The following is a 15388-nucleotide window of genomic DNA, read 5'->3' as shown; positions in this document are numbered from 1 at the left end:
ACGGGGTTTCACCGTGGTCTCGATCTCCTGACCTCGTGATCCGCCCGCCTCGGCCTCCCAAAGTGCTGGGATTACAAGCGTGAGCCACCGTGCCCGGCCTGTATTTTTTATTTATTCTTTTTTTAGACAGGAGTCTTTGCTATGTTACCCACACTGGTCTTAAACTCCTGGGCTCAAATTATCCTCTTGCTAGCACTATCCAAAGTGCTAGGATTACAGGCATGAGCCAGCATCCCTGGCCTATTTCTCATCATCTTAACTTAGACACACGTCCTCAGGAAGAATTCACAAATGCACCCTCACTAAATCTGAACCCTCCAGTAGCTAGCTTCCTAGCATGGCAGCCTCTCTATAGCATCTACCCCAGCTGATTCCTCTGTCTTCATTGGGATGAATGTGTGATACCCACTTCCAACAGGAAAATGCACCGACATTCTAGTGTCCCCTTTACTGTTACATCCTCATAGGCTGGCTCACAGTAGATGCCCACTGTAACAAGAAAGGCTCTGCTGTGGCCTGCAGAGAAAGCTCACTACCCTTCCTCACCTGAGCAGCTGGTCCAGGTGGCCTTTGAGGAAAGACACAGAGTTCATAGAAAGCTTTTGGAGGTAGCGCAGCTTGAGGAACTGAGAAGTGAACTGGGTAACAAACTCCTTCTTCTTCTCTGGGGAAATGTAGAGAGAGACATCTATGTCAGAGAGAACGAGCTTCTGAAGATTCCTCATCTGGCCCAGGTATGGGGTAAACTCTGCCAGGACGGGCAGTGTCCAGTTGCAATTCACTTCCGCCTCCTGGATACAGTCTAGGTTGACTGTTTTCAGGATGTTTCTGATATTGTGGAGGGGCATTCCCAACATTTTCAGCTTCTTACAGCACAGGTGTACTAAACCTTCCCTCTGCTTGACCCACAGAAGGAGGCAGGTGAGGTATTCATCCAGAGTCCTGTTCTTGAGGCAAAGGTCTATGAACACAGTCAAGGGCTGCTGTCCTCTCATCCTTGGACAGTCCTGCACTGGTTTTCTGTTCGTCATGGCATTTGGTAAGCATGCACGGGCCATGGCTTCAGACCAAACCATCCAGAAGTTCTCACTGACATCCTGTAAATCCAGCACTTGAAGTTTCCACCTCCTGTGGAAAAATAGAAGAGAGGCTGAGAATTTAAGGACTTCACATCCTGGATATCAGCTGCTCCCCTCGCTGCTGCTTCTCCCTCTCTCTGACTTTTTTCCACCCTGTTTTACCCTTGGATCCTGCCCAGTTCCACTTTTTTTTTTTTTTTGAGACAAAGTCTCCCTCTGTCGCCCAGGCTGGAGTGCAGTGGCGCAATCTCGGCTCACTGCAACCTCCAGCTCCCGGGTTCTAGCAATTCTCCTGCCTCAGCCTCCCAAATAGCTGGGATTACAGGCATCCGCCACCATGCCCAGCTAATTTTTGTCTTTTTAGCTGAGTTGGGGTTTCACCATGTTGAGAGGTGAGGCCAGCTAGACTTCCTGGGTCGAGTGGGGACTTGGGGAACTTCCCTGTCTTACATGAGGATTGTAAAATGCACCAATCAGCACTCTATAAAACGCACCAATCAGCACTCTATAAAATGCACCAAACAGCAGGATTCTAAAAGTAGCCAATCGTGGGGAGGATTGAAAAAAAGGCACTCTGATAGGACAGAAATGGAACATGGGAGGGGACAGTAAGGGAATAAAAGCTGGCCACCCCAGTCAGCAGCGGCAACCTGCTCAGGTCCCCTTCCAGGCTGTGGAAGCTTTGTCCTTTTGCTTTTCACCATAAACCTTGCTACTGCTCACTCTTTGGGTCCATGCCATCTTTAAGAACTGTAACACTCACCACGAAGGTCCGTGGCTTCATTCTTGAAGTCAGTGAGACCACGAACCCACTGGCAGGAACCAATTCTGGACATAATGGTGGCCAGGCTGGTCTTGAACTCCTGACTTCAGGCGATCTGCCTGCCTTGGCCTCCCAAAATGCTGGGATTACAGGTGTGAGCCACTGTACCCAGCCTAGTTTCCACTTTCAGTGGTGCCTTTCGGTGTCACTAGAAGAGAGGGTCCTGTTACCTCGGTGGACCCCGGGTGGTGAGCAGTCCTTTCCCTGAGGAGCTGGGCAATGGCCAAGGCCTCTCTAAGCTTCCTCACCAAAACCATCAGAAGCCTGTGGGCCCCCCTTGGACCTCCTCACTTGTCATGACCCAGCTGTTCCTTCTGTTGTACACCTGGGCCCTCCCCACCAGCCGACCTGGGTCACCTCACCTGAGACGAACCCCCTGGGTAAGCAGTGCATCAAGCCCATCGAGCACAGCTTGGAAGGTCTCTGGGCAAGGCCTCTTCATCAGAGACCCCAGAGGGAGGCGGCAGAAAGGCCAGGCCTGCACCGTCAGCTTCAGGGCCTCATAGTGTCTCCTGTTGAAGGCCTCCATGAACAGTGGGGGGAAAAGTTCTGTGGGCAGCTCCTCCAGGGTGGAGATGGCCAAGGCTTGGTACCTCAGCAGGCTCCGCCCCGCCAGCTCCAGGAGTCTGGGTGGAGTCCGGATGCTCATCTTCACAAATCTGCAAGGAAAAGTTGCAGAGGACAAATCCAGAGAAAAGTCATCACTCTCAGGCCAAGCCCATGCAATCTCATCTTCACCCAGGGCCAAAGTCACGGCTCTGGCAATGGTGAAAGAGTCCTCAGTTTACTCCAATTCTACTCTGTACTCAGTGGCCATAAAGCCAGCATTCTGCCTCTGCTGCATCAGCATGAGCGTCTCCCAAGCAGTGAGGAGGCAGGGCCACCACTAGCCCTTCCTTTCTATCCAGTGCTCATCCAGTGACTAGTGAGTATGGAGGAACCTGAAAGCTAACTCCTCCCACTGTTGGGGGAAATTTCTAATTACTCAAGGTTCTAAAACAATGGGAATGGGAGTGTCACATGCCTACATTCTCAGTTCCTACAAATAAGCTGGTTGGGAACATTCACGGGGCATCCTTAGAATGGGTTCTATTTGTTTTCTTTTCATTATTTAAGCTTACTTTATTTCTCTTTCTCTCTCTCTTTCTTCTTTCCCTCATCCCTCCCTGCCTCCCTTTTTTCTTTTTTCTTTTTTTTGACAGGGTCTTGCTCTGTCGCCCAGGCTGGACTGCAGTGGTGCAATCTCAGCTCAGTGCAGCCTTGACCTCCCAGGCTCAGAGGATTCTTCCACCTCAGCCTCCCAAGTAGCTGGGACCACAGGCATGCATCACCACGCCCAGCTAACCTTTTAATTTTTGATGTTTTGTAAAGACAATGGGTTTCCCTATGTTGTCCAGGCTGGTCTTGAACTCCTAGACCCAAGCAATCCACCCACCTTGGCCTCCCAAATTGCTGGGATTACAAGCGTGAGCCTCTGCCCCAGGCTCGTTATTTAAAATTTCAGTGGGAAACTTTGAAAGCTATGTGACAGTGTTATGGATCATTCACAAGACACAGATGTTTCCAATACACACCTCTTACACTACTAAAAGTGAACCACTTTGGCTGGGCATGGTGACTTACTTAATATATACTACATAGAATGTTTTAAAACTTTTATTAAAGGGGCTGGGTGCGGTGGCTCACGCCTGTAATCCCAGCACTTTGGGAGACCTCAACGGGTGTATCACCTGAGGTCAGGAGTTGGAGACTAGCCTGGCCAACATGGTGAAACCCTGTCTCTACTAAAAAAACCCCACAAAAATCAGCTGGGCATGGTGGCATGCACCTGTCATCCCAGTTACTTGGAAGATTGAGGCACGAGAATCGCTTGAACCCGGGAAGCAGAGGTTGCAGTGAGCAGAGATTGCGCCACTGCACTCCAGCCTGGTCGACAGGGTGAAACCCTGTCTCAAAAAAAACTTTTAGTAAAAAGGAAAACCTAATTTGTCAAATCACAATGCCCCAAAGTCTATGAACTATAATTTAAGGGCACAAAAAATCACAAAATATGTATTTAAAATGTCAAGAAGCCTCGGTGTGGTGGCTCATGCCTGTAATCCCAGCACTTTGGGAGGCCAAGGCAGGCGGATCACATGGTCAGAAGTTCAAGACCAGCCTGGAAAACATGTGATATCCCATCTCTACTAAAAATACAAAAAAAAAAAAAAAAAAAATTAGCCAGATGTGATGGCGGGTGCCTGTAGTCCCAGCTACTTGAGAAGCTGAGTCAGAAGAATTGCTTGAACTAGGGAGTTGGAGGTTGCAGTGAGCCGAGATCATGCCACTGCACTCCAGCCTGGGCAACAGAATGAGATTCCTTCTTAAACAAACAAATAAATGAAAAACAAAAACACAAAAACTGCTTGGCTAAGAATTTTGAAATGGCAAAACAAAGCATAAATCAAAATTTTGGGGATAAAGACAAACCTGCATTTAGAGAAAAATTCAAAGCCAAAATCTGTTCATCTGATAAAACAGGATAATTCTCTGTGCCATCTTGGGCTGCCTGAAACTATGAGACTGGCTGACTGCAAATCAGATGGGAGTGTCTTTATGGAAGTGGAGACTTACCAGATCTGGACTCAGCGTTCAGGGTGCTTGGACCCCTCACAGTACCAAGCAGTAACTCCAGGCCTCAGGTCTCTCCCATAGATCTTCAGAGGATTTTACGGACCTTTCTAAGCACATCACCCCTTTGCCAGTCAGAAAACATCTTGGCTGGGCACAGTGGCTCACACCTGTAATCTCAGCACTTTGGGGGGCTAAGAAGGGTGGATCCCTTGAGGTCAGGAGTTTGAGACCAGCTTGGCCAACCTATCTCTACTAAAAATACAAAAATTAGCCAGGTGCAGTGGTGTGTGCCTGTGGTCCCAGCTACTAGGGAGGCTGAGGCAGGAGGATCACTTGAACCCAGGAGGCGGAGGTTGCAGTGAGCTGAGATTGTACCATTGCACTCCAGCCTGAGAAATAGGCTAGATTCATCTCAAAAACAAAAACAAAAACAACAGCAACAAAGAAGAAAACTACATTTGATTAAATTTCTTAAGCTCCACCCAGTTAATCCTGATTGGATTTTTGGCTTTCTTCCAGATTAACTAATTGAATTAGATATTCATCCATGAAAGTGAAAGATTTAGGGATAGGGTAAAAGTCCAGGAGTCATTCACTGATTCCCTCCACAAACATGGAGTTTTACTAATATGTGTCCTTCATAGTCTTGTGTGTGAGATGGGGAAGGGTTGAATCTCTTCCTGACATTAGACAGAAAGAAAAAACTTGAAAGTATCTTTGTTGAGGGACCCTTGGCCACATCAAATTTATCAAAATATTTCAGAGTTAAAACAGTTTTACAAAGACAGAGATAACAGTCCCTAAGAAAACACAACAGAAATCATCATGTATCCAATGATTATCTGGGTGGTATAATCTAATTTTTTTTGGTGTGGCGGGGTGGGGGGCTGAGTCTCACTTCCTAGCCCAGGCTGGAGTGCAGTGGTGTCATTTTGGCTCACTGTAACCTCCACCTCCCAGGTTCAAGGGATTCTCATGCTTCAGCCTTCCACGCTGGGATTACAGGCATGCACCCCCACACCCATGTCTCCATTCGGGTGGAAGAGTTACAATGAGGATGTGATTGGTTTAAAATTAAGGTCAAAGATTCTCTGAAGGAAATCAGGCCAAAATTACCATGAAAACTGGATAGGATAATTCAATTACAATGAAAACTGATAGGAAAACGAAGGGTGGGAGCTGGGCGGGGTGGGGCTGAGTGTTTTAAATGAAATCTGGGGAAGAAAGCACGACACGTGAATATGTTGGGGGATCTTAGGGGATCTATTGGGGATCTTGCAAGAATTGAAAGTCTTGTGTCTAGATCGAGGTTAAAAATTAAAAGGTTAAGTAGCTACAAAAGAGAAGATGTAGAATCTGAAAAATTCAACATTATCCTTGAGGGGAGGGAGAAAGGTTCAGTGTTTCCAAGAAGTTAAAGGGTGTTTCCTCCCAAAGACATGGGCTCAGCAAAGCAGTTTGAGAAAATTAAAGAATGTGCGGCCAGGCGTGGTGGCTCACACCTGTAGTCCCAATACTTTGGGAGGCTGAGGTGGGTGGATCACTTGAAGCCAGGAGCTGGAGACCAGCCTGGGCAACACGACGAAATCCTGTCTCTACTAAAAATACAAAAATTAATTTGGTGTGGTGGCTCATGCCTCTAATCCCAGCTACTTGAGAGGCTGAAGTTGTAGTGAGCCCAGATAGCCTGAGTGAGACAGCAAAACTCTGCCTCAAAAAAAAAAATAAAAATAAAAATAAATAAATAAATAAATAAAATAAATTAAATTAAAGGCAGCACAGGATGACCAATTAAAAGCCACTAAGGTGGTCACAGCCAAGTATAAAGGACACCAGAGAAAAAGTCTCTAGTGTTAGGATAATCTGGTCATGGGTGGGCAAAAATTACCACTGGGACATAAGCAAGTCTCAAGGCAATTTTCATGCAACTCGGAAAGACTTGGTCACTGGTGGAACAATGAGGGCACAGGCCATCACCAAGGATAAAGAGAATTCTGTACAAGGAACACTTGTCAAACCAAATCACTTTGCCCAAACTCTTCAAATTCCAACAGAATTTATAGGATTTCCTTTGCTCTAGAGATATTATTAAGAAATGGAATGGGATCCTCAAAATTCTAAGGCATCCCAAACAAAACCTCTGGGACTCCAGCCTGCTATACATTCAAAATTCATGGTCATTCTCATGTGCATTTTTAAACTGATGGGAAAATTACACCCAGGATAATTTATGGCCATTGTGGGAATTATTGGAAATCTTTAAGTCTGTTTTTCTTACAAAACCACAATTGTAGGATTAAACAGTCTGAATGGGATGCTAGCATGTAGAGACTTCTAAACTCTTTCTCTCCTTTTTTGAGGGGGGGTGGGTTGGGATCTGCCTACTGATTTCAATTAATTGGATATTTTTAAAACTGTTTGCTTAAGATTTATTTTGGCGGCAGTGGGGAGGGGGCCAGGGTCTTACTCTGTTGCCCAGGCTGGAGTACAGCAGTGGTGTGAGCATTGGCTCATTGCAGCCTCAAACTTCTGGGCTCAAGGGATTCTCCCACCTCAGCCACCCAAATAGCTGAGACTACAGATGCATGCCACCATGCCTGGCTAATTTAAAAACATTTTATGTAGAGGCTGGGGACTGTGGTTCATGGCTGTAATCCCAGCACTTTGGGAGGCCGAGGTGGGTGGATCACTTGAGGTCGGGAGTTTGAGACCAGCCTGGCCAACATAGTGAAACCCCACCTCTACTAAAAATACAAAAATTAGCCAGGCATAGTGGCAGGTGGCTGTAATCCCAGATACTCAGGAGGCTGAGGCATGAGAATTGCTTGAGCCTGGGAGGCGGAGGTTGCAGTGGACCAAGATCATGCCACTGCACTCTAGCCTGGGCAACAGAGCAAGACTCTATCCCCCACCAAAAAAAAATATTTTGTAGAGATGAAGTTTTGCCATATTGCCCAGATTGGTCTTGAACACCTGGGCTCAGATGATCCTCCCACCTTGCCCTCCGAAAGTGTTGGGATTATAGGCATGAGTCACTGCTCCCACCAAGAATTCTGAAATGATATAAACCAAAGCATGAATCAAATTTTTTGAAATAAAGACAAAACTGCGTTTAAAGGAAAAAATTCAAAGCTTCAAATTGGTCATACAAAAAAAAAAAAAAAAAAAAAAGACAGGATATAACTCTGTGCCTGCACTGTCACCATCCCAGACTGGCTGACTGTAGGTCAGATGGGAGTGTCCTTACAGAGATTAGGGACTTACCAGATCTGGACTCAGTTTGCAGGGTGCTCAGACCTCAGGAAGAACCAAGCGGGAACTCCAGGCTTGAAGACTTTGGGTCTCTCCTGTGGGTCTTTAGAAGCTTTTATTGACCTTTCTAATCGCAACTCCCACCCACGCCCCTCTTTGTATCCGCTGCTAGCTTCCAATCAAAAAGTGATATCTGATTGCATTTCTGAAGCTCCACCCAGTTAATCCTGATTGGGTTTTTGGCTCTCCCCAGATTAATGGATTGAATCAGATATCCATTTATACCAGATATCCATATTCATTTCATGAATCAAAAAAGTGACAGTATTAGGGATAGAGTGGAAGTCAAGAATTCATTCATTCAAGGCTCAGTGGCTCACACCTGTAATCCCAGCACTTTGGGAGGCCAAGGCAGGTGGATCACCTGAGGTCAGGAGTTCAAGACCAGCCTGGCTGACAGGGTGAAACCCTGTCTCTACAAAAATAGAAAAATTAAGTCCAGGCATGGTGGATCACGCCTGTAATTCCAGCACTTTGGGAGACTGAGGTGGGTGGATCACCTGAGGTCAGGAGTTCAAGATCAGCCTGGCCAACATGGTGAAACCCCGTCTCTGTCTCAAAATAAAATAAAATAAAATAAAATACAAAAATTGGCTGGGCATGATGGTGGGGGCCTGTAATCCAGCTACTTGGGAGGCTGAGGTGGGAGAATTGCTTGAACCCGGGAGGCAGAGGTTGCAGTGAGCGGAGATTGTGCCGTTGCACTCCAGCCTGGGCGACTGAGGGAGACTCTGTCAAAAAAAAAAAAAAAAAAGATTTCATTCATTCATGAACTCCACAAACACTGATGGAATTTTTCTAATATGTGACCTGCATAGTCCTGAGTGTGAGGCAGGGAAGGGTTTGATCTGTTCTAGACATTAGAGAGAAAAATAAAATCTGAAAGTAGTATTGTTAGGAGATCTTTGGCCACATCAAAATTATAAAAATACTTCATAGTGGCCGGGTGCGGTGGCCCACACCTGTAATCCCAGCACTTTGGGAGGCTAAGGTGGGTGGATCACGAGGTCAGGAGTTCAAGACCAGCCTGACCAACATGGTGAAACCTGGTCTTTACTAAAAATACAAAAATTAGCTGGGCTTGGTGGTATGTGCCTGTAATCGCAGGTACTCAGGAGGCTGAGGCACTCCAGCCTGGGTGACAGAGCAAGACTCCATCTCAAAAAAAAAAAAGCTTTATAGTTAAAATAGCTTTATAAAAACAGAGGTGTTGTCCCTACAAAATCAGAATAAAAATCTCCATGTATCGAATGGTCTTGTGGGTTTTATATCACCTAAGGTAGCAGATTATACGCTCGTTCTGGTGGAAGAGAGGTGCCACTGAGGGTGTCAGTGGTCTCAGGGCTTAGGTTAAGGCTTCTCTGGAAGAAATTCAAACCATACCTATAAACTTTATAAATTTAATCGGTGAGGGGGAGAAACCAAAACAAACCAAGTTGCAGCGCATTCAGCATTCATCATGGGGTCAGCTTGCTCTCTGACCTGCTTCCTCGTGGTTGCTGGCAGCCGACTGTCCCAAAATCATGTAGACCTTAGATTGCAGTTCCCCTTAACTGCCCTGCAGACAATTTAAGCCTTGTGAAACATTAACTTTTTCATTGGACATATTCTTTCAGGTTCTGCCTGTCAGTGAAACTACTGATGCCAGCTCATCTGAAGGGCTCTGCAAGGCACCAACTCACCAAAGAATGAAGTTTCGACATCCTGATGACTTCATCCCTCTTACTGCCACCAAACTGCACCAACTTTCCAGCCCCTGGCTATCCACGATCCCCTGAAAACCCTGAGTCTTGGGGAGACGAATTTGAGGATCTCCTCCCAGCTTCTCATTCAGCCACCCTGTGATCATTAAACTCTCTGCTGCAAACCCTGCTGTCTCAGAATATTGATAAGCTACTGTGCAGCAGACATAGGAACCTGATGGTCCTGTAATAAAGTCACATCAAAATTACAAAGGGAAGTGAGGGTGGGGGCTGGGCAGGGTTGAGCTGGGTGTTTTAATTGGATCCTGGGAGTGAACCAAGACTTGGTAAACATGTTGCGGGTTATTGAGGTGGTGGAGGAGGAATCTATCCAACATTGCACTGATGACCCCTTGGTTTTGAACCTTATGAGCAAGGATGAGTCTTTCAAAACAAATAATCTTCCTTATTTTTCCTTTCAAATCTTTGTCTTCCTTTACCTCCCTGGATAATCTCACATTTATTCCCATTGCTTTGCTCATTTCATAATAAAAATCCTTATTTTTTATTTTTTATTTTTTTACAGAGTCTCTTTCTCTGTTAAGCAGACCATATATTTTGTTGCCACACAAGATGTGTAACCTGGTTTTATGGAGACAAAGGGTCAAAAGGATCCCATTCCTAACCAGCTGGAGGTGATATCAAGGTTATGGTTATTCTTTGTCATATCTGCACCTGCATATTGCCAGTGAAAACCTGAAGGTCTCATTGGGCAGGCTTAAAAATTAGCCACCAGTGGAAGGTCTTAGCATTGGCTTACATCCTGTCCCTGAGTAAACAGTCTGATCGTGAGTTCATGAGTGCCTCAAACTCTACAAGTACTGATGAAGGCTTCACCCACTGACAGTGAGAAGGACACTGATTTGATTCTGATCATGAAGTTTTGCTGGTTGTCTTGCAAGGAAAATGTTTCAGCCTGTTATGTTGTCATCTAATGCCAATGATTTTAGCCTCTGTATTATACCTTCCAATGGAAAAGACACATTGAAAAAACAACTCTATTTGAGGCTTGCCAGATCAAGAAAACAAAAGCAAATTAAAAAAAAAAAAAAAAAACTGATATGAGGAGTCCCATTCCCTTCTTTTAACATTTCTCACAAAAACATTCCGACTTGTAACAGACTTTGGGACACACCCACTTTGTCAGTATGTGTCTTCCAGGTCGATCCTCGCATTTAGCTTCCAATGAAGCCTTATTAATTATTTCTGCCTCAAGAGCCTTAACTTCCATTGACTCCAGTTTACACGGTAATGGTTTAGATTGGGGTGAGAAGAAAAAGTATTTCTATGAATTTTATAAAGTAATCCTCGCATGCCATCTCCATTGAAGAATGAATAGGGGCCAGGCATGGCGGCTCATGCCTGTAATACCAGCACTTTACGAGGCTGAGGTGGGTGGATCACGAGGTCAGGAGATGGAGACCATACTGGCCAAGATGGTGAAACCCTGTCTCTACTAAAAATACAAAAATTAGCTGGGCGTGGTGGTGTGCTCCTGTAATCCCAGCTACTCAGGAGGCTGAGGCAGGAGAATTGCTTGAACCTGGGAGGCTGAGGTTGCAGTGAGCTGAGATCGGCCACTGCACTTTAGCCTGGGCAACAGAGTGACACTCCATCTCAAAAAATAAATAAATAAATAAAATAGGTTCCTCTCCAAACATGCCCTGAGTATTGATGCATCCAGTAAATGAAACTATTATTAATATCATATAGTAGAGCTGTAGAGGCATTCTATTTGCCTCTAGTTTCCAATAAACCAATGTCTAGTTTCGGTAATGTCTCTGGTTATATGGCAGAGGATAACATGTTCATGTTCAGTTTCTATGTCTATGTCAATACCTATAGCATTCCAGTCTTCATAATGTGTGCCAAACCAAAGAGTTTGATTCTAGGGGGAGTCTGGGACACTACCTAGATTAGACTCAGTTCCACTAATGTTTTCTATGCATAGAGATAAAGTTCTAGTAATGAAGTCAATAATAGTCATAGGCCACCCATTTGCATCTATAGCTTCTTCTCAGTGCCAAGTCATTTAATTATAAATATTAACGAACCTGCTAAAGGAAGGATAACACGCCTTATCATGAAGTTAGTAAACTCAATTGCTACCCAACTGTTTACGAGAGGAGGTTCTACTATTTGTTGTGATCCTTCCCATTCATCTAAATGACTCCGTAGCCAGCAATTGCTTTAGGCTACATTTTGAACAGGGGACCTTAGAAAGTGTTTGCTTTGAGTGGTGAAAGTACCTAACAAAATAAAATATAGGTTTGAACATTTTGTGTTCATACAAAACAAAACCAAGACTCAGTCAATGGAAGATGATCAAGTGGAGTCTTGTTCCATTGTCCTGGAAAAGCTGTCTACCATGTGATGAAGTCTGCTTCTAGGGAAGGCTTTTCCTTAGTTATCCTTAATTTTAAGTCACCTGGTACGGTCCCATCCAATGATGCTCATGGGCAGATTTCTCCTGGTATCATTTCTAAAGAATGCATTCTCCAAATGCTAGGGCATGAAGCTCTAAGCATCACTGAAAGCCTCCTTCACCTACTGGAAATAGTCTTTGAAATTCTGCATCAAGGTCTTGCAGTATGGAGTCATATTGTTACTGAGCGATGGGCTCACTCTCCTAAGTGCATAGAAGCCAATACTATGACACCATCTTTTGAGAAAAGGAAAAAAGTTTAGGCCGGGCGTGGTGGCTCACACCTATAATCCCAGCACTTTAGGAGGCCGAGTTGGGTGGATCATGAGGTCAGGAGTTTGAGATCAGCCTGGCCAACATGGTGAAACCCCATCTCTACTAATAAAACAAAAATTGGGCTGGGCATGGTGGCTCACACCTGTAATCCCTGAACTTTGGGAGTCTGAGGCGGGTGGATCACACAGTCAGGAGTTCGAGACCAGCCTGGCCAATATGGTGAAACCCTGTCTCTACTAAAAATACAAAAATTAGCTGGGCATGGTGACGGGCACCTGTAGTCCCAGCTATTCGGGAGGCCAAGGTAGGAGAATTGCTTGAACCTGGGGGGTGGAGGTTGCAGTGGACTGAGATTGCACCACTGCACTACACCCTGGGTGACAGAGCAAGACTCCACGTGGGGAAAAAAAAAAAAAAGATTTATTAAGAGTTAACTGGGCCAGGCACAGTGGCTCACGTCTATAATCCCAGCACTTTGGGAGGCCGAGGTGGGCAGATCATGAGGTCAGGAGTTCGAGACCAGCCTGACCAACATAGTGAAACCCCCTCTCTACTAAAAATACAAAAATTAGCCTGGTGTGGTGGCACGTGCTTGTAATCGCAGCTACTCAGGAGCCTGAGGCAGGCGAATCACTTGAATCCGGGAGGCAGAGGTTGCAGTGAGCCAAGATCACGCCACTGCACTTCAGCCTGGGTGACAGAGTGAGACTTCATCTCAAAAAAAAAAAAAAAAAAAAAAAAAAAAAAAAAAAAAAAAAAAAAAAAAAAAAAAGCCATGCGCGGTGGCTCATGCCTGTGATCCAGCACTTTGGGAGGCTGAGGTGGGTGGATCACCTGAGGTAAGGAGTTTGAGACCAGCCTGACCAACATGGAGAAACCCCATCTCTACTAAAAATACAAAACCAGCCGGGCATGGTGGCGCATGCCTGTAATCCCAGCTACTGGGAGGGTTGGGGCAGGAGAATCACTTGAATCCAGGAGGCGGAGGTGGCAGTGAGGCGAGATCGTGCCCTTGCACTCTCCAGCCTGGGCAACAAGAGCAAAACTCTTTCTCAAAAAAACAAACAAACAAAAAAAAAAACAAAAAAGAGCGAGTTAACTGACAAGGAGATAGGAGACAAGGTCGAAACCTGCCTCCCCAATCTGGGGATGGTGAAGCAAGCTCTCATGACCTTTCCAGCTGGTTTCAGGTGATGCCAATTCAACCAGTCTGCCAGGCTGGTGGTGTTAGCCGTTAAGAGGTTAAACCTTTTCCCCATCGGACACGCCTGAGCAATTTGGGCTTTGCATCATCACCTGTAACAACTTAAGCAATGGTTGATCGTTCAAGCTGATCCTCTGGTTACACAATCAGAGCTAAAAAGTGCAGGGGATACAGGAGGTTCTATTATCAAAGGCATAGGTTCTCCAGTAAATACTTTATCATCAGTGCTTCTGATTGTAGTTGGTGAAAAAAATACCTTATGAGGGATCTATCTGTGTTTTCCCACAGCGGTGGTAAAAGTTTTCATTAAAGTAATCCAGTCTTGCTGGGCATGGTGGCTCACACCTGTAATCCCAGCACTTTTGGAGGCCAAGGCTGGCAGATCACTTGAGGCCAGGAATTGACCAGCCTGGCAAACATGGTGAAACCCCGTTTCTACTAAAAATACAAAAATTAGCTGGGCGTGGTGGTGGGCACCTGTAATCCCAGCTACTTGGGAGGCTGAGGCAGGAGAATCATTTGAACCCAGGAGGCGGAGGTTTCAGTGAGCCGAGATAGCACCACTGTACTCCTGTCTGGGCAACACAGACTCTGTCTCAAAAAAAAAAAAAAGTAATCCAGTCTTCTTTGTTAGTTTAGTTAATTTTAGTTTCAAGATACCATTTGTTCACTCAACCTTTGTAGAATACCAAGGAGAATGAAGTTAATGGTAGTGTCATTAGATCTGTAAAATCTTATCTGTGTGATCACCTGCCCAGTAAACTGAGTTCTCCTACCATTGGAGATTTCTCCAGAGATGCCCCAGAAAGGAAACACATTTTATACTCATTTATAAAAAAAAAACAAAACGAGAGAGAAAATAATCATTTATTTGCTATGACTGTGGCATCAGCCTTTCTTTTTTTTTTTTTTTTTTTTTTGAGATGGAGTCTCGCTCTGTCACCCAGGCTGGAGTGCAGTGGCGCAATCTCGGCTCACTGCAAGCTCCGCCTCCCGGGTTCACGCCATTCTCCTGCCTCAGCCTCTCCGAGTAGCTGGGACTACAGGCACCCGCCACCACGCCCGGCTAATTTTTTGTATTTTTAGTAGAGATGGGGTTTCACTGTGGTCTCGATCTCCTGACCTCGTGATCCGCCCGCCTCGGCCTCCCAAAGTGCTGGGATTACAAGCGTGAGCCACCGCGCCCGGCCTTGGCATCAGCCTTTCTAAAAAAGGAAGCTATAATCCATCCTGCAAACGGACACACAATCACAAGAATTGTAGCCTTTTTTCATGGCTCACTGTCATCACTGGTCCATGACAACCCCCTTTTTTGCAGCTATATGTGTATATGTCTATCTATTCATATCTATATCTATATCTATTTCCTTTTATTACCACGATTCACTTCCACTCCCCTTTCCATAGACAGCCACTCTACTCGTTGACCTAACCTTGAATTTGCATGTGACCTCATAAAATATAAGTATATGGAAAGTATATAGAATATATACTTGCATTTTGTAGTTGTATTTATTTTAATCCACATATATGCTATAGTGTATGGTGCTGCAGAAGAGGGCTTCACAATTAATTGTCCAGTCCCGGACACTTTGGAGAGTGAATGGACATGCTGTTATAATTTTTATTATTTTTGTGTGTGTGGAGATGGAGTCTCGCTCTGTCACCAGGCTGCTGGAGTGCAATGGTGTGTGCAATCTCCACTCACTGCAACCTCTACCTCCCAGGTTCAAGTGATTCTCCTGTCTTAGCCTCCCAAGTACTTGGGATTGCAGGCACCTGCCACCACGCCTGGCTACTTTTTGTATTTTTAGTAGAGATGGGGTTTCACCATGTTGGCCAGGCTGGTCTTGAACTCCTGACCTCAGGTGATCCGCCCACCTCGGCCTCCAAAAGTGCTGGGATTATGGGCAT

At 45.3% G+C, this 15388-nt stretch overlaps 1 protein-coding gene across 1 annotated transcript in view; it reads right to left on the bottom strand.

The window, feature by feature from the left end:
• Positions 1 to 2566, bottom strand: part of PRAMEF20 (PRAME family member 20) — a 5000-nt gene extending 2434 nt beyond the window's left edge. The window contains exons 1-2 of the mRNA XM_032758978.1: positions 2265 to 2566; positions 547 to 1128 (exon numbers count right to left, since the gene is read on the bottom strand). Of these exons, the coding sequence (XP_032614869.1) occupies positions 547 to 1128; positions 2265 to 2551 (869 nt within the window). The 5' untranslated portion in view covers positions 2552 to 2566. The remainder of the gene's footprint in view (positions 1 to 546; positions 1129 to 2264) is intronic.
• Between the last annotated feature and the right edge of the window lie 12822 nt (positions 2567 to 15388).

Source organism: Hylobates moloch, unplaced genomic scaffold (assembly GCF_009828535.3).
Source record: "Hylobates moloch isolate HMO894 unplaced genomic scaffold, HMol_V3 SCAFFOLD_9, whole genome shotgun sequence".
Classification (NCBI taxonomy): domain Eukaryota; kingdom Metazoa; phylum Chordata; class Mammalia; order Primates; family Hylobatidae; genus Hylobates; species Hylobates moloch.
The sequence above is the reverse complement of the archived record's forward strand: the minus strand, read 5'-3'. Positions and strand labels throughout refer to the sequence as shown.